The sequence below is a fragment of the Patiria miniata genome, unplaced genomic scaffold, assembly GCF_015706575.1.
Source record: "Patiria miniata isolate m_02_andy unplaced genomic scaffold, ASM1570657v1 HiC_scaffold_21, whole genome shotgun sequence".
In the NCBI taxonomy this organism is placed as follows: Eukaryota; Metazoa; Echinodermata; class Asteroidea; order Valvatida; family Asterinidae; genus Patiria; species Patiria miniata.
Genome location: NW_024037060.1, coordinates 3,309,367 through 3,336,386, shown reverse-complemented (window position 1 = coordinate 3,336,386; position 27,020 = coordinate 3,309,367). Strand labels below are relative to the sequence as shown.

The 27,020-nt window shown below is 41.2% G+C and overlaps 1 protein-coding gene across 1 annotated transcript; it reads right to left on the bottom strand.

The window, feature by feature from the left end:
- Positions 1-286: 286 nt before the first annotated feature.
- On the bottom strand, positions 287-8,505 carry LOC119729719 (exosome complex component CSL4-like). Its single transcript, XM_038202418.1, has 6 exons — positions 8,418-8,505; positions 7,410-7,525; positions 6,965-7,039; positions 4,332-4,505; positions 3,229-3,310; positions 287-2,121 (listed from the first exon to the last, which is right to left on the bottom strand). Exons 1-6 carry the CDS (start codon positions 8,443-8,445, stop codon positions 2,003-2,005), a joined length of 594 nt encoding a protein of 197 aa, XP_038058346.1. The 5' UTR covers positions 8,446-8,505; the 3' UTR covers positions 287-2,002.
- Between the last annotated feature and the right edge of the window lie 18,515 nt (positions 8,506-27,020).

Here is a 27,020-nt window from a genome sequence, read left to right as displayed (position 1 = left end):
CTAACATTTTAGCTCGAGATACTTTGAAATAAAAAAAAAATCACTCAGGTGAAATTTCGAATGAAAACTCGATTTACTCGATTGAATGAATGTCACTCTAAATCACAATGTCCTAGTTTTAGTCCAATGAAGTGGAATTTTCACTCCAATTGAGTGAATTCCACTCTTAGAAAACACCAGAGGAATTATCCTATTGCTGCATTTTCACCACAGGTCACGGGCACATGGCTACATTATGTAAAGAACCAACACAATCCATTCAAGAAACGCACACAAACACAGCGAATGTCCTCATAAATTAACGTTTATATTTTATTTTAAAACAAAGCTTTGACATATTACCCAAAAAACCACACGTGTCATGAACAAAGGTCGGTTTGTTAAAATAATGTCTTAAATAGTGCATGGCATCTATTCTCTATTCTAAGAAAAAGGTTGATGACAAGAAAAAGTAATTATTTTGCAATCACATGCAACACGCACTCAAAAACATGAGCGAAATTCCAACTGGAACGGCATTGTATCTGAACATGCAATAATATAATTTGGTCTGATACATTTTGATACGGCGCGAGGAGAATACAACATTAACCTCTGGTCACGCACGATCCTACCGTCTTGATGAAAAGAGGGAATTTACATGAATAGGGTGAATGCAATGCACGGCACATCAAGAAATGTGACACATTGATTACAACTCCCCTTTCCCATCTGCTGCTTAATTTCATTTGGGGACAGGTCTCAGGGGAAAAATATAAAAGATTGGATAATTCTGAAAGAGAAAAAATGATCCCCTAATTGACAGTGAGAAGCTAAACCAAGTGCCATGTAGAATGTTCTGCTCGAACAAATACAAGGCTTGAATTGCGATGCATCTTTATTTCTGGTTTTGAAGCCTTCGAACCAAAGAGCACATTGGTTTAATAGTACATTACAATGATACTGGGCGAATGGTTTCTGATCTGTTGTTAGTTTCCAACAAAATAGATAATTCCCGCGATTCATCATACGCTGTTATCCTTCTACTTACGAGGACCTCCTGTATGCTCCCTTCTTTTGTTCCTATTGTTTGAACTCTTTTCCTCAACATCTCCCCTAAGGTTTGTACACGAAAACCTCCACAGGACTTGGCTCAGGTCCTCTGGCTTATTGGTATCGCAAATCCTCCATTGTCCCACGCAACCTCACACAAGGGGTTTATGTGATACTTGCATTGTTGTCCCTTTATCCTTCTTCTTTAGAATTTCTATTCTGGGGTACCGCTTTATTACAAAGGTCGACTTGCTGGTACTATCATTCCCTTTGTGCTAGTACCCCATAAGTTGTGAGAGCAAGTGCTCAGTCCTTAAGGATAACAAGATCACACGGACTGTCAAATTGAATTCATCGGGCACTAGGCTATTACCAAAAGGTTCTACTGCATGGGTACCGATTTGATGCTATATGCCAGCTGGCTGGATCAAGTACTAGGGTTGATACCTTAGGCACCTTCCAAGTGATTAGTATTTGATGGGGTGCCATGTACCAAAGCTAGATAATAATGTGGGCATTTGTTCTTGGTACTAAAGACTGGGTGCTAATGTTTCACTGGGTTTCGATGAGGTGCTTGCTTTAATACCCTATGTACATATTAACAAAAGCTAGAGAAGGCAGGGATCTACCTAAAGGTACCAGAGACTGGGTGCTAATTGGATTTATAAAAAAGACCATGTTACTGGCGAGTACTACTGGGTGCTATGTACCAGTTGGCTGGATCAAATACTGGGTACTACTGGGTGCTATGTACCAGTTGGCTGGATCAAATACTGGGTACTACTGGGTGCTATGTACCAGTTGGCTGGATCAAATACTGGGTACTACTGGGTGCTATGTACCAGTTGGCTGGATCAAATACTGGGTACTACTGGGTGCTATGTACCAGTTGGCTGGATCAAATACTGGGTACTACGTACTGGGTGCTATGTACCAGCTGGCTGGATCAGATACCGGGTACTACTGGGTGCTATGTACCAGCTGGCTGAATCAGATACTGGGGTTGTACCCTGGCTACCTTGCGAAACTCTTTGCTGTGGGTCTTAGGACACACCATCTCACACCAACTGATTGGGACCATGTTGACACCTGCACAATAAAAAAATACCACAGCAGGTAAACAAAACTGATTATGAGTGTAATAATTCCAGTGTTTCCGGTTACATTTCCCACTGTTATCTTGGATAAAAGATTTCAAAGAAACCACAAAGGGAAACTGACTAGGTGCATTATTGTAATTCCTACAAAGAGTGACTGGAGCGGGGTTTGAACCTGCCACCTCCGTATTGCCATTCCAGTGTCTACCAACTGAGCTATCCAGCCCCATGTTTTTCAATTTTATCCTCCCTTGAGACTAATACAGCCCCAAACATCCGCCCACCAAGCACTTTCCAAGAGGAGTGACTGCAGAACTGAATCAGTCATCGTTAAAGTCTAACTTGTCCAACTGGCCCTGCACCTGCCCGTCACGGCAGCTGTTCATATACACGTCCCGAAGATCCAACGCACGCATCGGGCTTTGAGACCCAGTAACTGAATTACCTTGGGCTGTTACTCAGCTTGTTAACGTTTAACAGCGTGGAGTTACAGTCGCCTGGTTTACGGTTGACCACCTTGGACAAGTACGAGAATCCATTTATCTTAGGTTGGTCCTGTGCCACATGGCACTCAGAATGTAATTTATAACATTTCCAGGGGTCGGAAATTCTTCGAAAACACTTTTATTACTGGCAAAAGGGCAATTAAGACCCGCTAACATTAAGTATCTGGTTCCCCATCCATGATACTCATGTTGTATAAAAACAACTTTTTTTTGCGAAAAGATTGCAGTTAGTCCACTTTTATTGCCAGATAAAATATATTTGGCAATTATTTACATCAATGTTTTTAAAGAGATGAACTTAAGGAGATGCTACGAGCGTAAGAACTTGTGCTGTTGTCTTAAGTACAAATTGAAAAATGTATTTAATGGTGCCTTCTTTTTTCAATCAAATGTCCAGTCAAACAACAAATATAAAGATGAAATTTTTTTAAATACATGAATCCTTGGAATACCATAATTATTTGCCTCTTGAAACTTTGCACATGGAATTCACTTTTTTGTTGCTGACAATAAACAAACTGTTGGTGGTATATTTTTCATCTGAAACATAAAGCTAGACCCCCCCCCAAAAAAAAACCACCCACGTAAGTTACCTGCTTCGCTCTGTGCGAGCACCACCCCTAACTCGTTCTCTGCGGTTGACAAGAGATACCACTGGGCGTCTCCTAGTGACAGCTTCATCAAGTGCGTTAAGGATTTATCATCAACAAACGAGGCTCAGGTCAGGTGAGTTTGTCAAGTTGTCATGGAAACCATTTCTCTGTCTAAGCACTTGATACAATTAATATTTCTGTTCAACAATTTGGGACTTTGAGATCAATATAGGCAAAGAAACAGAATACAATGTATAGAACTCTGAATATCCTCCACTATTATTTAAACATTTTCAAAGTTTTTATACAGTACCAGGGGCGGATCTAGCTTTCAGGAAAGGGGAGGGAGATTGATATTTGAGTGAGGGCATGCCAAAGGCAAACCCCCTGGACAATATTGAAATCTACGATACTTTCTCCTGCATTCTAAGGCAATTTCAGAATAGATTTTGCAACTTTCAACATACCATTTATTATTCTTGGTCCCATTTGACTAGTATGATAACATTAGTCAGCAGCTGAACAGGGGATTGCCAACCCCCCCCCCCACCCCAAATCGGTCACTGACTACATATAATTTGAAAACAGCAAGTGACAAAAAAGATCATATTAAATCTGTAATCCCTCATATGAAAACTGTGCTTTAACGAGAAACTACTTTGTACTGGTGCTATTCAACTGAACAAGTAACTTTGACAAGGACTAGAGACTCGTATCTGGAATTGTAGTTGCATCATCACACGTCGATCACAAGTCAACCAGTCTCAAGTTACCAGCTAGTCAAAATAAACTGTGACAGAGGTATTCCTGATTGTTGTTCATTCCCTCTTACTGCGTCCTCATTTGTAATTTGTTGTGTGATTGACTTGTGATTGACTTGAATAAAAGTTTGGCAATTTCAGGGAGCTAGCAGATCAGCTCAGCCGAAAAGTTAACAGCTCTAAAATCTGAATGCCTGCGATGTTTTTCCTTCGTAAACTCATGAATTTAGGGCCCAGTATTTATTCACAGTCATATCAAGCACTCCGAAAGGGGTAGTGAGGAAGACGTTCTAGAGCAAGGCTTGTAGAAATTTGGTTAACTGGCAAAACAGAAAAGGATACAATTCTAGCGAGCACCACGTCGCCAGGCCGGTAGGATTTGTAGACCTCCACCTTATCTTTCTCTGTGGCTCGGATGTCTTCCCTTCTGATCATTCCGCGGAAACTCTGGGTCAGTGGCGTGCCTTCAACGCTCAGGATGGCACAACGGCAAAATCGTGGATTGACACTGGTCATCTGAAACAAGGGATAGCGTTTCAGATCCTTGATAACCCTTCTGTCGGTATTTATAGGGGCATTGCTGGGGGGGGGGCACCGCCCACTATTATTTTTGTTAGCAAAACTACTGACATGCAAGCAAAATCTTTTGGCAATTTCTTTTTTAAAATACCGCAACAAACAGCAGCATCCATTGTCAGTGTCAAATGTCACCGACTTTAAACGGTGGCTCCCATTAGTCAGATAGTGTCCAACTCGCCACCCCCCCCCCCCCCCCCCCCCCCCCTATTGAAATTGGTCTGTCAATGCCTGTGGGCATTAAGCCAAAATGTTTGCCAGCTTGGATGCTGCCCTTCACTTTCATCATTTTCCCCAAGCATTTTATGTTCATTGCTGACAGAAACCTTGGCGAGAATAATTCATAATCTTGCCTGGATGGTCTCGACCTCTGCCTTACAAGCGCAGACGTTTCATCCATTCAACCATTCAGCTTGCAGTTGAAATATGACAAAGCAGGTACTGCAATCATTCAATTATTCATTTTAACTTTTAGATTACATATTTTCCAGGGGCACTCAGAGAGCACTGACGAAATTAGGTCGGTGAAGTCCAAACCTAATTTACTGGCATCTTCCCGACACATAATTCCTTCCGACTCAAAAGCCACTATTGTCCAGATTTTTGAAAGGACCATGTGTGGCACAATAATACGGTTAACATTTTTGGAACAAAGGGCAGCATTCATTAAGCTACTGTGATGGCTCGCACCCATCACTCTTAAACAGGGCTGTGGGTATGAGCAAAGCTACTATGATGAGCCCAAAAGGACAAAAAAAAGCAATTGTCATCAGTAGAGGGCAGCATTCATGAACTGTGGTTCAAACAGAAGATTTCCAAGTGAATGAAACTTTCAACAGAGGGCGCTTTCTTTTCTACACGATAGACTGAAGGGTGCAGACCAGTAAATAGACCTCAGTGCTAATTACGCGCACGTCCAAAAATTATTTTAAAATACTCACAACTCTCCAAGGTATTTAAAAATACTCACAACTCTCCAAGGTATTTGAGACACACATAAAATTAAAGCTTATTTTATCATCTTTCATTTTCTGTTCAATGTTTTGGGTGTTAAAGGGAATGTACATCATTGGCTTTTGCTGTAATTTTCAGAAATGAACTATTTGTGGGGTTAGTATAATAGATCAAATATGTTTGAAGTTTTGTGTTCGAAAATGCTGGAAAAACCAAGAAAAACAAAAATGTTCAAGAAGTCTGGTTCCTTGACTCCACTAAAGATAAAATGGATCAATTTATAGATGCCGGAAAATTGTAAGGTAAGGGAACCAGTCTAGCTGGCCTGCACCCGTTCATGAACATGTAACCAATAGCAAACAAAATTTGGACTGAAAAAAGTGTAAAGTTGGAGCAGTAGTTGAAAAATAATTAGGTTTTTCCAACGGTGGTAGGCCAACCACCGTTGGAAATGTATACAAAAATACCATTTTCTTGAAAATGACTTCACACCAGGTGCCATAATTTTACAGGATGCTTTAGACTGTCATTTACCAACATTCTAGTAAGGTATTTCGTAAAAACTTGGTAGTTTTATTTTTTGATGTTTGCAAATGTTGTATATTCCCTTTAACCAATGACTTTTGGGAGAAAATTCCATCTAAATATGATCAGCCCTAAAAGTAGTCCTAAAAGCACCATTTTGAAAAGAATGCCTACTCTCCACTGCAAAATACATGTAGAGCCACTTTAGGGCATAATTTCATCTGAATTTCACAGAAAAATGAGCTCGCAGTCCTCTGCACGGCTTCCACCCTTCTTTTTTTTTTTTTTTACAAATCCTCAAGTTCATGGCCCTCAAAATGCTCTAATACCGAAGAATTATGGGCATGCAAATCGTGATTTGGCCAACGTAGGCAACTTTGGGCCTATTTACTGGCCTGCACCCTGAAGCTAACAGAGCCTATCCACAGGATATAAAGACTGTCCCTATTTCATAGACAAATCTCTTTACATTCTTTTAATGTTGATGGAATGTATTTGATAAATTAATCCTCACATCATTCAATCCACCAGGAGATCGAGAAGAATTTGCCTTTCTTTACAGTACTTTTGATGCTCCCTTCTAATTTCTTAGACTGAGACATTGGGTTCCTGCACAAAAAAAGGGTTTTTGTTCAGAGTCCAAACAGGAAGATCCCAAACAAATGCCCAGGGCAGGAGTGAGATTGGGCGAAAATGAAAAATCCATAAACCAATCAACAGAGAGTTTTGGGGATGCCTGGAACACGGAGCAACATAGGTGATACGTTTTTGAATTTCCCTAAAGGCACCCTCTTAAACACCCCTGTCTTTTGTTCTAGATAAACTTTTACAGGTAAAAAATGTCTTAGTGGTAAAGCGTCTCAAGTTATTTTTTTAATAAATCCTGAAATCTCACCCCTGCCAGGGAAGATTTATATTACCTTTACTGTGACGACCGAGCCGACCTCTGGTACGACAGTCTGCTGATCTTCAAGTAAAACTTGCAATTCAGGTAACTAATAAAAAAGGAGAAAACAGCAAAGCACATGCTAAAAAAAACCAAAGGGACATTCCAGAGACAGAGTAAAATGTCTTTTATTTTTGCTGTCAGATGTTCAAACTTTGTGTCTCTACTTATCACTTCTTTTTTTTTTTGGGGGGGGGGGAAGCAGGAATCACAAGTTGTGTGTCAGAATGTTGAATTAAATCGTGCATCCTGACAGGAATTAGAATCGATAAAGTCAGGAGTCGCCCAAGCCTAAAGACAAACACAGCAACAACAGTGATAGAAATATTCAATGATACCAGTGGGAAAGATAATACTACTATTCACAACTATTGCAGATAAAGACCTAACAGATGAAAGAACAAATTCTGTGGACTCACATCTTCCCCCTGTTTGGACTCATGTCGGAAGCCAGCCAGACTGGAGTAGACATACCCTTGCCTCGTGTAAGTACCTTTTCCTGCCTGGAACTCTTCTGTACTGCCAAGGCGTTGACCTACAATCAGATATTGAAGCATTTGTACCTCATTATTACCGTAAAATGACTTAATGAAATTATAGCAGAACATACTACTTGTTTGTTATTCCGATTTACTCAGACTTCAGCTCAACAAACTTGTAATCATGTTAATGAGAACTCATTTGCTATTGTTACGGTAGTCGACTGTCTGGTTCCCCGACCTGATAATATTCAATGTCAGGAGAATTGCCTCTTGGTACAGACTATTAATTATATTAACAGCATGGTTAATAAAAGCATGGTTCAATGAAATCTACTTCAATAAAGAGTAGGATATTTATTGCACAACCTGAATTAAATTCCGTGACTTTCGGCATGGTAGTCGAACGTTTAACCGATCGAGCTACAAAAGTGTTCTGGTTGGAGGGGCAGCTATTATTGATGTGATATGGATTCGCAATGGTGTTTTTGCAATGCCATACATGCCATAGTGATGATACTAGAAGTTGAAAATCGCATTACGGCTGCCGTAACGATAGCCACTACGAAATGTCATGATTGAGAAGCAGTCCAACTCCAAAGGCAAAAAGGCAAAGGTAGTACTTAGCCTCAACACAACAGATACACTGGTAAGCAGTTATAAAATTCAAACACTTGTAAACATGGTTAAGAAAACCCGTCTGTGTTACTGTCGTGCGTATTTGTATTGGAAACAAGCAGGCTTCCAAATGTTCCATGAATCCATGATAATCAATTGCAAGTTTTGTCTTTATAAAAACGGCTTAATTTCCTTGAAAGCTCCAGCTAAAATTTGGGTATTCCTTGGAAACTGCTCATCAATATCATATAAAAAGAAAGACTCATTCCGTTCACAAAGTGACATGTGCCTGTTGCAGATAATTAACTACAGAACCATCACGTGCCTCACCTGGAATACAAATCGTGGAGGCCGCCATCTTGCTTGTGTTAATCGTACCGCCTCTTGGGGGCGCTCTTTCAATATCGCGGATACTTTTACCGGCTGGCTGTTTCTATCTGTAGGCCTGCTGTATCTGTATCTGTATCGTATAGTCGGGCAAAGCATCCCGGGGGCAGGGGCGTAAATCATGCGGGGTGGGGGTGGGGGTATATATTCCCCCCACTTTTTGACAAGGTGAGATGGGCCATTGAATCATCCCCCCACTTTTTCGTGATGAGAAAAAAAAATGCGGATTTCGAGGTATTTTTCGAACATCCCAACAAGAAGAATGTATTCAATAGCAAAAAGTGAAAAGGGGAGAAACAAAATACAAAAGCTTTTAAAATGCTCCGTTCTGATGTAAGCGCAAGTAGGATATCGATATATTTATATCCCCTTCGAACTTCCCTTTTAAACTTAAAAAGTTGTACCCTTTTTTGTGCCATCGGCCGCTTCTGGTGCCTATCTTTTTTTTTTATTTGACGCATGTATCGCCCTGAAAAGCACCATATATTGTCCGTTAGTGTGCATAATCGTCGGTTTTGAACAGCGCCCCCATCGACAGATGGTACCAGCTCCCCCCCCCCCTCCCCGTGTTCCCCGTGTTCACATTTCACCACAGATGTGCAAGTGCCCTTTTTAAGAAATGTTTACTCCCCAATAAAAATGACCGTGCTACGCCACTGGTAAGGAATGATTTTACATAATTAATTTTGATTAAGAGGTCCTTGCGGTCTATACTTGGGATATATTGTAAAACATTTTCTGGAGATCAAGCATTTGTGACTCGTGGCATCCAACTTGGAGGATTAAGTTCGCCGCAAGCCTCAGCTTGTGGGCCTATTTGGCATCGGAGGCGGTGACTACATTTACATCTGGGCCTAGATATTGGCAACCATAATGCATTTTAGGGGCAATTTGGGGAGGGGAATATAAAAACAAAATTGACGTGGCTACCTCTGGTAAAATTGAAAAGAAAAATGTCCTGGGGTCATAATCTTTAATTTCAAGCGAAAAAACCTCGCCGCCTTGCTCTTGAGCGTCACCAGGGGGCGCTTTCAGTTTCCTGTCCGATTTTGTGTTGTTGTATCCAGTTTTTGATTTTAGGAGGGGCAACCGCACAGTACATCTGCGCGTAATTGTAGACACTTTTTTTCCGGACACTTGGCTTCCGTAAAATAACAAATTGAGGGGGGGGGGGGGGGGGGGGGCTGGTACCCCTCTTGTAAAACTGACCATTATGCATAGTACGATATAGTGCATACTGAACATTTAAAGATATGCCGATATTCATGGCGCATTGTAATGGTTTTGGAGCTTGGTTTTCATTTGTTTTGGTTCATGTTTCCGTATCTGTTTGTCCACGCACACACACAATCTTCTGGTTGTCGCATACATTGGTCGGGTCGTGTGCAAGTCCCAAAGAATTCTCTAACCATTTATATCAGAACTCTCTAACCATTTTATGTAAATAGTGACTGAAAAAATAAAATAAAAAAAATCGTCCGGGGGTGCGGGGGGGGGGGGGGGGGAGGGGCACCCCTGCCCCCCCATACACCACTGTGAATTGACAGTAGTGGTACCTTATTCCAACAGCTATTTGCTCAAATTCAGACCAGAACTTCATTTGATACAGTTCAATTTGTTTAATCCAATTGACATAATTTTTGTCATCTGCTGAAGGAAAATACTGATAGGGCCTTCATGTTGGCTTTCACTTCGAATAACCGGTCCCTATAGCTGTCACTGACCTAAACTTGTTCCCGATCCCTCCATTGTCCTTCGGACATCAGTGATAATTACGCCCACTTCCAAAAATTATGAAAATACCCTCAACTTTCCAACGTGTTTGAGACACACATCAAATTAAAAATTATTTCATCATCTTTCATTTCTCGTTTAATTTTGGGGGGTTATCCAATGACCTTTGGGAGAAAATTCCATCCAAAGATGATCATCCCTAAAAGCAGTCCTGAAGGCCATCGCCATTATCGAAAACGGACGCCTACTACGCTCCATTGCAACTATAACGCCATTTAAGGGATTAATTTTATCCACATTTCACACCAATACGAGCTCGCATTTTTACAAATCCTCAAGTTCACGGCCCTCAAAATGCTTGAATACTGGAGAACTTGAGGCATGCAAATCGTGATTTGGCCGGCGTAGGCAATTTTGGGCCTAATTAATGGTTTGTATCCATACCCCTATAGTGCATCCGGGGACTGGTACCAGAAAGTCAGCTTCTCAAACGGCGCGCATAACAAGCCGTCAAGATCAAAGCTGTGATGGAAGGCAAAAACTGTGAGGTACGATTATGAAAACCGTCATTTTGATAAAAAGAGTCATTTTGATAAAGACTTCGCGGTTATTTGTACCATTATAAAAATTAATGTATCCTTGCCCCTAAGAGAAGGACGTCAAAATTGTGTCGCAACAACGTTATGCCAAAATGAATATTTTCATTCACTGCGAAAGGAAAGGTCATAATTTTACTCTCCCTTTCGTCTTGTGGCTCCCACTTTATTTAACAGACGCACCACCCACAAAGACCGAAAACTCTGCATCAAGTTGCTTCACATTAAGCTGAATCTCCAATGTGTAAAACGTTAATTAAACTGGCCTGTTTCTACTCGAATCCAAAAATATCATGACGCTTGAAACGTAAAATCCTAAATGAGCCGACATTCGATCATCCATTAATTTACTGTCAGGTTTCCTTATTTGCAATGTTCGTGATGTATGTGTAAAAGATACAATGGAGTATTTTATTAATTAAAATATTGCGCACTGCATCGTTGTGGTTTTTTTTTGGGGGGGGGGGGAATGACAAGAAGTGAAATTCTTGACTGCAACTAAGGCTACGATGTATACATTCAACCTAGGAACATGTATACCATTAGAAGAGCATAATCATTGTACCGGTATATACATTTTTAGCAATTTTGTGCTCGTTCTTTTTTGGAGTACACTCTCTTGTTAACTGTCTTTTGTAATTATCATATGCAATACACTTAGAGTCATGGGTCAGATTTGTCCCGGAATCCGGGCTATTAATTGACCTGATATGTTTTTTTTTCGGGTCAAAATGACACTTTTCCGAAATATAAATGACACTTTGGCCCAGCTGTCCGGGTGAAAATGACCCCGGAAAATGACCCATAGGAGTTTCATTTTGACCCGGACAAGTGTCATTTTGACCCGGACAAGTGTCATTTTGACCCGGACAAGTGTCATTTTGACCCTGAAATGCATCAGGTCAAGCATGAGTATGATTCCCGTCAAATCTGTCCCGGGAGTGTAGATCCTGCAAGATCAAGTAACCCTTCACTTTGGTTTTAAGCCCACGTTCCAATCAATCAACGTGAAATAGCTCAATGACTGACGACTTCTTACGTCTTTCACTCGGTACATCAAGTGCCACGCACTGAAAAAAACTAAAGCCACTCGAGTTCTCCCTTCGTGTTCCCGGTCACCGAGGGCCATAGGCGCCTCAGGCTCGGAGCAGATATGATAACCGTGTACGCTTACTCGCCTATATTTGACTTAAGAATCGATCAATACTAGCTTCGGAGGTTCAATTTTTCGACAGAACCTAATATATGCAGTCAAAAGGACAATATCAAATGCGTGTTTTTCCTCCAAAATTACAATATCGAGAGCGCTAAAAATCTATTATGGTATGCTGGAAATCTATACCAGTCGAAATGTTTAAGCTTTCTCCTCTCCCAGGTAAAAAAACAAATCAAATTTCATGCAAAAGTTTCTCTAAACAAAAAAAGTCACCATTATCTTTACTTGCGACATCAATACAGTTTATTCGCACGTGATAAAAGTGCCTTCAGAAACCCTTCATAACTCTCACGCCGACTGCAACCTTATGACGTTTTTGCCATTTCATGAACAAAAATACTATTTTACTCTGCAGTTAAGCGCAAATGTTGTTCACATCTGAAGTGTTTAATCACAATGACCTGCACTGGACATTCCAATTGGTAGGAAAATATCAAAGAAGCCTCCAATATTTGCCACGTAATTCGATGGAGCCTCTTTGTCGACGATGAGTACACTCCAACTGGAAAGATATTCACTTACAGACCCTTAACTCAATTCCACAATTTTGTTTCGCTTGATGATATTATAACAGATGTAATTCACGGTTTACCCACTCTCGCAAGGGGGCCGAATGGACATCAATACAAATCAAACACTCCAGAAATAATTTGGCGGTTACGGAGCGGGTTATTGCGCCGTCGATAAGGCCCTCTCGATAGTTGAAACGAAGGCTCAACGACAGCCGAAAAAAAATAAGGAGCGTGAGTTCGAGGAAACCTTGGTTTCACCGGTTGAAATGCGCTGTGTGATGAAGCCCTCACTCATCGCCAACCTATCAAGGTGATGGATCTGCTCCTTCTTTCCCCCCGGACTCAAACCAAGAGCATATAATGACAGGGAGAAGAGCAAAAAAACATGTGGCCGTGCTCGGTCTCAAGTGGTGCCTTTGACTCCTTCCGTTGGCGCACTTCCTGAGATGAGCACTAGCCTGGGAGACCCGGCAACCTAAACCGGTGTATATAACCAGGAGCTGGCGTGTGCGAACATCTTAGACAAGTAGGCCTTCTTGCCGTCGGCACCCCACCCTGGACTCCGACTTCATTATCAATCGCGCGCTGATCGTACAGGAGAGTTGGTATTGCTCTAAGGTATACCGCTGCTTTTTTTGCAGAGTATCTTTACTTTAAAAGTATTTCTACTAAGAAAAAATCTCAACGAGCCTTGGTTGCAACAGTGAGCCGATTACACAGTAGACTTTTAAGTTTGATAGTTCAGACGGTGTAGTCGTCATAACAGGAGGCTTCTGTCGACGATACACTTGCGTGTTTGAATTAGCGTTGAAGTAGATTCAACTGTTGCAGTTTATCGAGCGAGACCGAACTTTGACTGAGTTTATCGTTAAAGGTAAGATAATAAAGGTAAGATCATAATTATTGGTTTAGTCGTCGATAGTCCCACTTGGTATACTTCTTACATAGGGACTATTATCATCATCAAAACTGTTGTCTATATGACTATGACAGTTGACAATCCAATGGGCTCCGTGTATGAACAAAGAGGGCTCGATGTGCCACCTGACAAGGAAAGCGCATGAATGACACTTTGCTTCTCCACACGTGCAGTTTGCCGTTTTGATGACACATCGCACACCAGCGTGCGCGAGGCAATGACGCCTATAAACGGACCTTCGATTGCGGCTGCCTCATTGTTTTCATTTTTCGTTTTAATTTCTCAAAAAACTACTTAACAAGAGTATTTCATCTTAATGGAGCATACTCTTGTGTATATTCAGCAAAAATGCCATAGAAATCCGTTCTTGCAAACTTGAGATCTAACAGATTATAAACGGCTATGGGTTTTCACCCATTCCAATGGGATGGGATTTACACAGTTAACTTAATTTACATCAGAGTGAAAAGGCCATGCACTGATATCACTAACTGTAAATCCCATTGGAATAGGTGAAAAAAACCCATAGCCTTTACAATCTGTTAGATCTCTGGTTTGCATGAACGGATTTCCATGGCATTCTCACTGATTATATACAAGGGTATAATTCGTCGTGTGCCCGGCAGAAGGGCATATGTGCATATGCCCTTATGCAATAGCTCGTGATGACCAAAATGTTCCCAGCAAAAGGGCATATGCAGAAAACTGCCTCCATTTTAATGAGATTTAAACATTTTCGTCACAAATTAACGTGTATAGTTGTTCCAAAACTTATGATTCATACGTGTGACAAATTTCACATTCGTACGATTTATATTACGTGGGGGAGAGCATTGGATACAAAATGCGCGCGGGGGGAACAATGGGACCTTTCAATGCAATTTTCTTGAAAATGATTTTTGCGTCAGAACGCTCATATGCCCTTCTGCCGGGCACCCGACGAATTAATATGCTCCATCAAGATCAAATACTCATGTTAAGTAGTTTTTGAGAAATTAGAGATATCTGCTTGCACAACCTTTTTTGGGGACACCCCTGTAGGCCTTTCACACTAGTCTCGATCCATTACCCATGCTAAAATCAACACGGGCCTACCGTAAGCGGAACCGGGGCCCACCGAACACGGGTAGGCAAGGAATACCGTTACACTGGGTGAACAAAGGTCGGCTGAAGATTTAGGATTTTCTACCCGGGTATAGAACCTCTCAACCCTGTCCTGACCATGGTTGAATTTTATGATTCTTGCTATTTAAATCTCCGTGTTTTTACGCGGGTTCCGACACCAGATTTTGGACGTGAAAGACTCATACCTTGTCTGTAACTTTGGCACAACGCTTATTCAGCTTGAGTAGGTTTGCTTGCTTGTTTGATTCTTTCTTTGGTTTTTTTCCGTGACTGTCGGGAGATCACAGATATTCGATATTCATGCTGACGTGACAAATCAAGAAATGAATTATTCGACAGCAGCACTTCCAGTAGCGAACATGGTATTGAAATACTGTGACATTCGAGCCCGCCATGTTCCAGGCAATTGGCAATACGACAACTACCTACAGCATCCCTCGAGGAAGATAACAGTGATGTCACATTAGGGTAACCATACACCTAACACTTTCGCATCTTCCTGCGGAGAAAATACAACTCGGAACACGCTATAGTCTTGTCTCGCGCGAACTGTGTCAACAATGTGGCAGTCTCGATGACAATCTTTAACGAGACGTATTCTTGTAAACGAATTCCGTATCAGGTAAAGGGGGAGTCTGATTTCGTATTAAATGTTGTTAACCAAGTTGGCAGTTCATAACCAAAAGGTCAGACGTAACCATGGGAGCTGGGATCGCATACTGCTGAAAATGTGTTTGCTTTGGTATGTACCTTGTTAGTAAAACGTAACGCCCAGTGAAAAATTCCGACTTGTGATAATGGCTGATGAGATATTGATTCTAAGCTCCAGGCTTCTTATGTCTTCTTGTAAGCTCATTCTGTTCGAGATAACCTTCGAAGCAAGAAAACAGAATCAAGTAGCACTTTATGCTGTCGTATTGGGTCCATAATAATAGCCTAATAGCCAGTGGTCTCGTACCAGAGTGATAAATGGTGCCCACTTGCTGTACGATAATCGTCTCATGGATACTGCGATTGTATTGGTCCAGATTGGCCACGTGTCCAGTCTATAATAATGACTGTTTTCCTCATAATACGCACCGCGTCGCATATATTACGCGCGTGAAGGGTGCATGTACTGTGTGTAGAGCCTGCGCGTCTCGCAAAAGAGAACTGCAACCTATGAATCTCATGTCCAGCAGTAAAGTTCACATGAATCAAAATGTTACACTGCAGTGATTTGATATATCTCTTGAGTGGTGACCTAAAACCTTTATCTTTGTGAGTCATTTGTACGATATAACAAACCAATTGTTGACCGTCATTATGGGGGTTGACATCAGTGGCGCACCAAGGATTTGGCTGGGGGGGGGGCTCACAATTTTTTTTCTTCAAATTTTGTAGAAGTTTAACTTTTTTTCAAAAAATTGGGCGCGCCACTGGTTGGCACAGAGATACCGACAGTTGCCCGAAGAGAAACATTCCTCTTCCATGCTCATGGATTCCACATTGCCTGTTATTTCAAGAAAGATGTGCTGAGACGTTACAAAGGATCTGCATATCTACAGGGGGGGGGGGGTCTATACCAGATGTTCCCAAATGCCTGTGTTCCCCAATGTCGATGTTCCCCCAAATCCTTAGGGTTAGGGTTAGGGTTGGGGAACATAGGTATAAAGGAACATATATATTGGGGAACATGCACCCCTACCTACATGCACCCCTACCAGGGCCCACTGACTGTGTTGGTCTTCTAGGAAGATTGGATAGGGCGTGTATTATATCATTGATATAGGGTCTACGGTGGTATGAGGTATACCTCTATTGTGAAAACCGTTCATTTCATAATTTCAAAGTTAGCTATTTAATTGTCCCTTCACATGCAGTAGTCGAAAGTCAATTACTAGCACAGACACATACATAATGTCGTTCTTGATTCCTGTTGTATCTGTAATTTCAATAAAAACAAATTACTGCAACCGATTCTATTTTATCTGATCATAATGTACATTCCGTATAGTTAACTATGCACAATCTCCCATTAATTTAGCCGAGATTCAATTCCATAACATCCCTGCCCCTGAGCACCGCTTCTACGTCCCCGTGCTACTGATGTTCCCCTGACTCATTACAAATATCAATTTATGGCCATTATCTGTAAGCACGATCATCCGTAACTATTATGGCGACTCATATAGGTGTGAGACTCCCACCTTTCTGTCACACACCGTCATAGTAGCCCCGGGGTGTCACAGACTGACCTTATTGGCTTGCATGGGGCATTAAGTACCTGTGATGCAAGGTGTGTCTTCAGGCACGGGACTCAGCCAGGTCATCATCAAGAAGATGTACCCGGTAACTGTACTCCTTTAACCCCGGGCAAGACTAAGCGTTAAGCAAACGGCAGAAAAACAGCAATTGCATCCCGGACAAAATGGTTTGAAGACGGCATTTGTTCTGCACTTGCTGTTTTTGAAGTGGCATGCGCATACATATTGCCAACTATTCCCAAGGAAGCCACGAAAGCTATTAGTGGAAGTTGAAAATCTGCCCGTTGCTCATCACTGCATTTGTGGAGGAAATTTGAAACTTTCTCAGAAATGGCAGAGTTCGTTGAGTAAGCCGAGAGGGTTCCGGTTTAACACTGGACGGAAGTTTGAAAATCTAGCATCGATTTTTTTTTATAATTCAAGTGTGATCCAAAGGATATAACGACAGTGATGCTTCGCCTGTATTCACTCAGAGGGTGAGACCGAAGTCAAGTCGCTTGTAGATACCGCGTCTCAAAGGGGCGGGGATAGATGGCACCTCTCCCAAAGGGGCCTCAGTGTTTTTCAAGATTTTTCTCACAATTTTCAGATTTTTCAAAGATATTCTAAATTCATTCCAAGTTTTCTTAAAATCAAACCCTCAAATATCAAAGTTTATCCAAAAGACAATGATATGACCCCTCCTGCACCCACTTCAAACTCGACAGAGGTTTCGTAATTTTGATTCCAACTAAGGAGGAAAATGAAGCTCAGTGTTGCAATCTGTTATCATGCAATGAACTCTATAAGAGCATCGTCCCAGCCAGACAGATTTAGCTTCGCACGTTCTGCATTTCACCGCCAAGACACTGCCGGGTTACCAAACAGCATCAGTTCGACTGTGGCTCAACAAACCGTTGAAGGATATAATTGGATGATGGGTCGCTGTCTGCTCTAATGGACGTGTTTCAGGCGTAATTTTGTCTAGCCGTCTGACAGGGAGCCAAGCCAATACATTGACGACTGTTATTCTATGAGTGAACGGGGACTCGAATCGAGACTACTTCTTTGGCATTATCACCAAGGTGAAAGCCGAAAATGTCCTCATCGCTTTCCTCTTTAATGCGGTGGTATGCCATTTTCAAAAAGTCAAAAAAAGTCAGAAATGTTACATTCGAATGTGTTCATCATCTACTTCTCATTGCAGTAGCTTTAGAAGAAGCCCCTGAATTGTTGTTTTATCACTTCAATCGTTGTTTACTTCGACGAGACTGCTTACGGTGTGATTTCCTGGTACAGAAAAATCCCCTTTAAAACTCTCAGTCTTCACTTAAAAGCAAGTGAGAACAATTTCGACTATAGCGCGAGTCGTGACCGCCCGATTCAGTGACCTGATAGTCGACATTAACCAATTTTGGCGGGAAGATCGAGTCAGCCAAGCTGTTGAGAACGCGTATCGTTCAATGCCCGCCGGGGGGGGGGGGGGGGGGCAGACTTTACACTCCATTTGAAAGAAATTCAAGTAGTTGCTCATTTTTGGATTCGGTGGTTAAAATCGTCGAGTTTACCGGAGTCTCTTATGAAAAAAAATATGTTATTGATATAAACGTACTACTGTTGAACAGGAAACACGTGATCTGATGATGAATTGATTGTAAGAGATGCGTGCCCCGCGTTCTTTCAAAAATTATCCTTACGACTTTTCAATTTGTATGTTTTGATTTTATAAAAAAAAACTACTCTGTTCCCGGTTTTAGACGGCTGCAACCCCGTTGAAAAAAAAGGCTTTCATTTTGCGCACAAATGAACCCGCCCCGCGAGAGCCGAATTATTGCTTGATATAGTCAATAATTCGAATTTCATAAAGAAACAATTCCATAACTAAATGCCGGTGGATTTTTTGAATTTCGTTCGAGTGTCTCATTCAAAGTAAATAACTTGAAAAAACAAAACAAAACAAAAATCAATTTTTCGGGCCAAAGTCGAAAAAGCATGGGAAAATGCATCTTTAACCCAGACATACGCATACTTGAATGGATCGATACTTAAAAAAAAACCACACCATTATACGATTTCAAAAAAATCAAGTATGCTTTTATGGCTGCCAAATCAATCACAATGTATCTCAGGGGCCTGCCTATTATGATTTCAACAGTTTGCGTATTCTTTCAGTTATTATTTCGTTCAACAAAGCCTTTCCAGTCAAATCAACACGATTCAGAAATATCATTACCCCGTCCCGTACCGATAAAAGTGCACCGCCCGCCCGCCTCCTACGCCATGGCAGGAAACAGTGGGTTGTAATCTATTGTTCCTATAAAAAAAAATCAAACAATTTATTTCCAATATCAAATTAAGGTAAGTTCATTTCTGAAAGCCTAATTTTTTTCCCGATTCTTCGTTAACGACCTGAGTAGTTTGGGCTGAAACGAAAAATTTGGGTTAATGGATAACATTTGTATTCGGAATTGGGTGTGGTTTGCGACATGGACACAGTTTGAATTGGGTTTGTTGTCGGAGTCGGCTCTTTTTGTGGGGTGTCTTTACTGGCTTGTGATATTGAACTGCACGAAGCAATAGCTAACGTGGCTATTTGCACACTAGGTTAATACGTCACTTCATCGAAAAAATGTGGCTCAACTATTTTCTTGAAGTATGTGGTTATTTCATTGTATGTCGTGTGAAAAGGGATAACTTAACGGCAAAATTAAAAAAAACAGCTTCTGGAAAAAGGTTCAGAATTTGACAATTTGAAAGATGTGTTGGGAAGTCAATCTGAGAGATGTTTATGACAGCCTATTGTAAACATCTACTGAAATATTGTTCCCCGACAAATTAACTTTCATTCGAAAGTATACGATAGCTACAGGGCATGACGATTATGGTCGTCACTATTACATCCGCCTATTATAACAGGAATTTCTAAACATTTAAACACAAATATCAAAAGCTCGACCTTTTTTTTACGTTATGTAATTTCGCTATGGCAACTATGCCAATGCTACTTTTGATATTCATTGGTGACATTTTCACATATTTGACGAAATATAGTACCAAAACGAGGCAAACCTGCTAAAGCTGGCCCTAGAGTGCAAAAATCTTATCAAATGATTCAGAGTGACCGTTCACCGAAAGTCTGTTCATCCCACTGGTCTACACAATGTGATTACGGGGTAATCCTATACAATAGCACTGCCTTGATAGTGACAGTCAGTGAGTGACTGAGATAGGTGCGAAGAGGGCACCAGACCGGCCCTCTGGCACCAGCCCGGCCCTCTGGCACCAGCTCAAAAGCCTGTTCGATGGCCGTGTCACACGACCAGCCATTATCAGAAAATCACGATCGGGGCCCAAAAAATCTACCGTGGCCAGCCTCGTGGCTGCGATTTAAATAATGAATAGCGTACGCGCAGCTGGGCCGGCTGCGATCACGATTGCGAGTCACGTGGCCCTCGGGCAGGTGTTCATGGGATGCACCAAAGTATCCTCAACCACCACATCGATATTCTGCGGGTCGCTGACTAGAGCCGGCATTGCATATTTACGGGAGGATCAAACGGAATACTGATTCAGATCGGTTGGAAGTTTGTCCGTACGTGTATTAATCTACCACCAGAGTCAACGGCGGATCCAGGGGGCCAACGGGGGCCATGCCCCCCCCCCAAAAAAAAACCCACCACGAACCCAATTTTTTTTTAGTAAAAGGCAGCCATAACGTACGCCACCCACAAAACTCAACAAACGAATTACATTTGCACCTCTCCCGTTACTTTTCATATTAAATTTGGGGCGGAAAATGTTTGGACCCATTTTTGCCCCCCCCCCCAAATTGTGTTCCGAATCCGGGCTTGATCAGAGTTCCTTTGATGTCTCGCTCAAGACAAGAAAAACGAAGTTGCAACCTTTAGCACTGAAGACAAACAAAATTAATAAGGATAACTAGGCATAATATACAAATAATGAACGAATCTACAGAAACCTTTCTTACAGTCGAAAGACAAAAAGAGCTTTGCCCTCTGAGTTGTTTTGGTGTGAAATTTAATCCTTGGTGTTCAAATTAAACAATGATGACTTGTGTCCCCAAATAATTCCTTTTACCATGAATCGTACCTTTAAAATAATGCGCATTTATAAATTGTATTATAATCTTTTATTAAAAGGTGTTTTCATCCACCTATTCACAATAAAACAATAAAAACCACACACACTCTCCTCGTTATTTGCTTAAACAATCGAAAAGACTGAAAAAGGAGGCTTTAAGCTTTTAAATTTACCTTTAGGGATAGTCCTTTGTTTCAATTCCCTAACGGTCGCCGAAAAAAAGAAATAGCCCAATAATAACTTTTCATATATAACTGAGATCATGTTTTATGCACATTCCACATTTTCCTATGGGAATGTTTGGTAATGATTTTAAGTGTCATTTTCGGACTGTAATGTCAAGTATTTGCATTTTATACCACAGCAGATGACGTGACTTCGATTCGCCGACTTTCAGGGCATTTTCATCAACCCCCTGAACTGCTGATCCTTAATACAGTTATACTCATAGAAAACCTCAATACCGCTGCCGGGGTTTTAGGGCTTAATGTATAGATGCGTTTAATTATTCAAACCAAAGAGGTCTTTCCGTGGACCGATTGATCCGAACCACCATGGGAATCTCACGACTGGTTCACACCTTTAGCTACCGACGCTTAATTGAAATATAACATGTTTCACTCCTTAACGGAAGCGCGACGTGTGGACGCATGCAGACGAAAATACTTTTTTTACGCCGGCTTGTATGATGATTACTTTGAACGATTCGATATACCTTAAATATTTGAAATATTTAGTTTTCTCATAGTGTCAGAAATGAGCAGTCGGTAATTTCTACATTACTTGTTTTTGTTTCTTTAGTGAATGCTTAAAGCGACACATTGATATCATTTTCGAGGAAGGACCCAATTAATCCTTTGTTAAAAGTGAATAGTGTTTGTTTCTTTACACTGGAACTGGAATGTGTAGAGAAATCGGCTTTTAAAACAGAATTGCCAATACTTTTTGTATCCTTGATATTTCAGTTTTGTGGCGTCGTTGAGTTATGAGCGATAGCGAATTTATTGATAAACGCTGTTTTCCCCCATGAGTTATATCGGTGAACAGGAATTTGAAAAAGAAGACCAGACGATTTTACGCACGTCATATTATCGAGGAAATATGAAACTGATTTCTTTGAAATAAACATAATACTTGGTTTTCTTAACACCATAATTCGTCACGATTAAAAATTGACAAGTAACATACATTTTACATGAAAACAAATTCGCGATTGGGGTTCAGATGGCACAAACTTCTGATACTTAAAACAATGTTTAGTTTCTATGAAAAAAAGGTTTGATCTTGCGGTTGGCCTTTTTGTGTGCTTTTGTTTCGTTTTGAGCATTTATAAATAAAGACATAGTTTGCTGAGGTAAGGACTTTAATAATAGCCTTGATATCATCTGATGAGCATTTCTTGTGAGTATAGCCTTTGGCTGCTACGCACTCAGCATAATTATGAAAAGTTTCAAGAACCCCCCTTTTTTTTTAACTGGCTCGAAAATCAGGCGAAGAGATTTTCTGTTTAACCTATATAGTACCAGTCACGTCCATGGACGGGTTTTAATGATTCGATCTATCTATTTTTGGCCGGCTGGGAAGCACTTTCACAAGACGAGTGGTATTTCACCAGACTCCCGGATGGAAATGTCCCAGCGTATCACTATGTCTCTATGAGACTGTTTCCCTTTATAGTATGTGTCAGGTCGAAAAGGGGTTTCTAAAGGAAAAGGTAGAGGATAAATGTCCTTCTTTGTTTCAAAATGTGATGGCTGTTCCTCGACCACCGACGCTCATGTGTGTTGGTGCATGATGTGCGGATCAGGTATTTTCCGCCCCAAAAAGTTGAATGTCGAGCTGGCAACCTTTCAAATGCATTCTCAGCAAATTGTATCAAAATGTCACAAGCTGCCCTTCGAGATATTAAGACACTTGTTCACGTCACGATTTATATCTGGGAGCTGGCAGTGCTTGATAGTCACTCGTGTTGCTTGCCAGCCCCCCCCCCCCTCCACCCCCACGGGGGAAGTTAAAACAGAGTCAACTTCCGATACCGCACCGCGACAGGTGATTTTTGGTTCCACCTTCAGCGAAGCAATATAGGCAGTCGTGTGGGCAACGGGTTCTTGTGTACCTTTCGTTGAGGGAAGGGAATGTGGTCTGCTTGGGGCTGCGTGGAGCCAGAGGAACCTGCAGCGATCAATGTGGCTGTGTTTGTGCCTGTCAAACTCTGGCCAGAGCCAGGTGAAAATCCGCCGGCGACTGCTGGATGACTTTCTGTGTCCCCTGTGTGAAGTCATCTTGGTCGACGTTGATTCTTGTCGGCTCTGACTTGTTCTGCTGCTTTAGCGACAGTGTTAATTTGAATTTTGCGTTCAATTGCGCATTCCAACAATCGAATCAATCGAAGCTAAATACACCTGCTTAAAAAAATGCTCATTATTAAGTAAGACTGGCCTTTGTTTTACGGGACGAGTATTGGTTAAAAAACGTAGTGGTTATCATAGTCCCATATCAATTTGTACATTTGACTCCAATGAAGTAAAAGATTTGCCGTCAGATGTAGGAGAAGTATGGTTGAATTAAAGATTTGGACATGCAATTAATATTATATCAGGACACTCAGTCTGTGACTCAGAGCAGAGCTTGTGCTTTTGTGAACAATTGAGAGAGAACGGTAGAACTGTTGCATTATAATTCACCTTTACTCTAAAAAGCTGATGAATTAGCCTCATTGGAGAAAAGACATATTGACTGCGGGCATGAATGGGCTTGCCAAGGTCATTTCTCTTTGTACGTGTTTCTATATTGCTCTTCTGGCAGAAAGGGCAAGGCATATTACGTGTAGCTCATCAGTACATGACTGTCTGCAGAGTAATAAGGCTGATACGTGAATCATATATTATTAACAGTCGGAACGTACCTTTCTATTTCTCAAAGACACACAATGTAAACAAAAAGCTATTGATTGGTATACACGGCATTTGGCATGACGTTACCCCAGAGCTTGGCTATTTCGAGAAGAATACAAATACTACTAAATGTTGGGGAGAATTCGGCAAATTATTGAGGCAGTTGATATTTTGACGAAATAATAGGAGAGGGAATAAGCAACCACTGACCACTTTTTAAGGTGTATGTGTAACCTGGACAATAGCACACTACAGGGGGACACTCGCACCAATTAAACACTATGTGGGGATTAAACTTAACTAAACTCAGGCTCTTTGGAGGGAGAAGTCGCAAGGAACTAAAATAAGAGAGAAAGTAGACACCAAATGCTTTGGTTTAAACAAAAAATATTTTAAAAACCCAACAAATCATTTGCAATACAAGTTCAAGTCTTACAAAACTACTTAGGAGGCTTAACTAATTAAAAGCGAAAAAACAAACAAACAAGGATTGAACTATAGCTATTATAGACCAAACCAAAATGCTAACTTAAACTTAAAACAAAAGGGCCAAATATCAAATTAAAACTAAAACAGCAAAACCTTAGTTCAAATACCACCCCCCAAAAAACCCAAACAACCCCAAAACCCACTGAATCCTAAAATTAACACATGAAATACAAAATAAATGTCAACCCGCAGTCTTTAATCCTGCAATTCTGTAATTGATTTTCATTTATTATAGTGGATATCCTCTCGTACTGGAGTGGCCTAGGTTGCGCGAGTATCCAGAATCGAAAAAGTGGGGATTTGGACTAACAAGTACTGGGAAAGCACAGAATTTCGATTTCTTGTCTTACTTTATGAACTAAGAACTCTACTGTTACTCAGTATTGTTGGTTAATCTTCAACCAAAAGGCACCTGTGTTCACATCACTGGTAAAACAAAAAGCCCCACTCTTCGGCAAGTGTTCAACTTCCGTGAGTGTTCACGCAAAACAGAAATTGATGTCGTCATCGCATAATTAAATCATAGTATTGGCCGAGGCGGTGAAGGGAATTCATGAATAGTTTATCATCTCGATGGACGTGGTGTGCATGTTCTCACGTTTTGTTGCAAGTTAGGTGTAAAAACATGCCGACGATACCTTTGCAGCGAACATGTATACCACAAGGTTAATTGTGTAGGCCTATTTACACTGGGACACGATAGGGTAACAATGGATGTTTCATTTATTTAATCTCACATGATTTCTCATGCAGTCATATGTCTCTTGGTTAAAACATTACAGCAAACTCTGCGAACTAGCATTGCAAATACTCATGGTGACTGCAACCAATGAAACCATTCCAAATAAGGTAGGCCTAATGATACTTTATCTAAAAAAAAGGCTAATAAGTAAAGTTATAGTGAAATTATCAAAACCTCATTTTAAGACGACCTTTTAGCGTTGGGAGATTGTGATTTATCTTTACTGTTGCTTTCCAGTTCTTTGCGTAGATCTGTCGCAATGATTAATGCCTGATTATGGTGGTACCGTAGGTTTCACGCTTCCTATTATCAGTCACCGTATAATTATAATCACCTACTGATTGTACATGAAATCACCTTTACATTCGCCTCATGCAAAACAACAAAATAGTGCACTCGAACTTGTTGAACGGACACGGTCGTTGATAGGTCGATTTAAGACCGATCCATCTCCCATCGCATTAATTGCCCAATCAAAGAAGACAGCTCATATGATGCCAGGGGTCGATCAAGTGCGGATAATGTTGCAATTAAATGGAGTTTGTCGTTACACGTTTTCCAGCAAAAACCACCGATCTACGGCTTTTTATGTTGGCTGTTGGGGGGGGGGGGGAAGGTGTGTATGGGTGTTGGTATCTCAAGGCGCGTTTCAATTAAAAGAGCCTGTCTGACTGTGTAATGTTCTTATTTCAGGAATCTATATTGTAGTACATGTACCACAGCTGTGTGCAGTACCACTATATACATGTACCCTATATTATGCATTATATTATGTAGTGCCACAATACACCCTATATTGCAGTACCAAAGCACTACAGAGAGTTCCAACAACATCCTTTTTGCATCATTTACAGTCACGTCAGCACCTAACGTATGGGACTTTCGCGCAGGTTCTCTAATTTGTGGCTTCTTTCGTCGACAATACGATTGAAAAAAAACCCGTAGCATTTCATAAGAGAATGTTTCCCGTTCTTGGACCAAAAAAATGGCGCCTCAGACCTGTCCCCTGCATAATAGTGACGCAACACAACCTAAATACGGCCCACTGGAGAATGCGCCCTCTAGGGTGTCTTTGTCTTGCTGCACTGACCTTTCCCTTGTTGTTCACTGCATTTAATCGCCATATTTAAACCATAACGAGGCTGTACCGGCAAACTCTTCGATATGCTTCGTTTCGTCGTAAGTTGCTACGCTGTTGTGTGACAGAAAATTATGAGCTGCCTCTCTTTGAACCAACCGTGCAAAGCACTCCAGCATCATTGTGGACTCGACTCGTGGTGTTAGTAGATAAACATAAGCACGGCACCACTAAAGGAACATTACCAAGAAACCATCTAGTACTCTTAAACACTGTCCCTTAAAAGAGTTCTTTTTGAGACAATTTTAGTACCAAAGATGTATCTGACCCCTCGCTTTCATCTTACGGAAGCATCGACAAGTTTCTATTGCGTCATGCGTGAGTACCTTTCATGGCAACTTTATACTTTTATGATTTTGCTCCATAACTCTCCGGCCACACCTGTTTCCTCGAAGAGTGGATCAACAATTAGCGGACTGTCCTGCACACCGGGTCTCTCTGTAAGTACTTCTAATGGGTCGGCAAATAGATTTGTGGTATTGATGGAGTGTTTTTAATATCAACGCGGCCGGAACATTGTCCCTTTATTATTAAATTTGCCAGGCTGCGCCTAGGGAGTTGGGAACACGACGTGCGATCACGAACGCCGAGTAGTAATAACACGACTGCCGGGAGAGGGAAAAAAACCCGGTCATATTATCTGGGAAATGAAATATTATTGACTTGCTGTCCCATTGGAGACCATCCGGGCAGGTTGATGGCATCTCTTCTGGAATATATGGACCGGTAGTTGGGGGATTATTTCCTGCTGAGAGAGCATCTCATTTGGGGTGGAGTGCTCAATTGTGCAAGTCTCTTTTTGATGTCATGTGATCTGGAAAAAAAAAAGAAGTGGACTCTCAATACCTTTTTCTT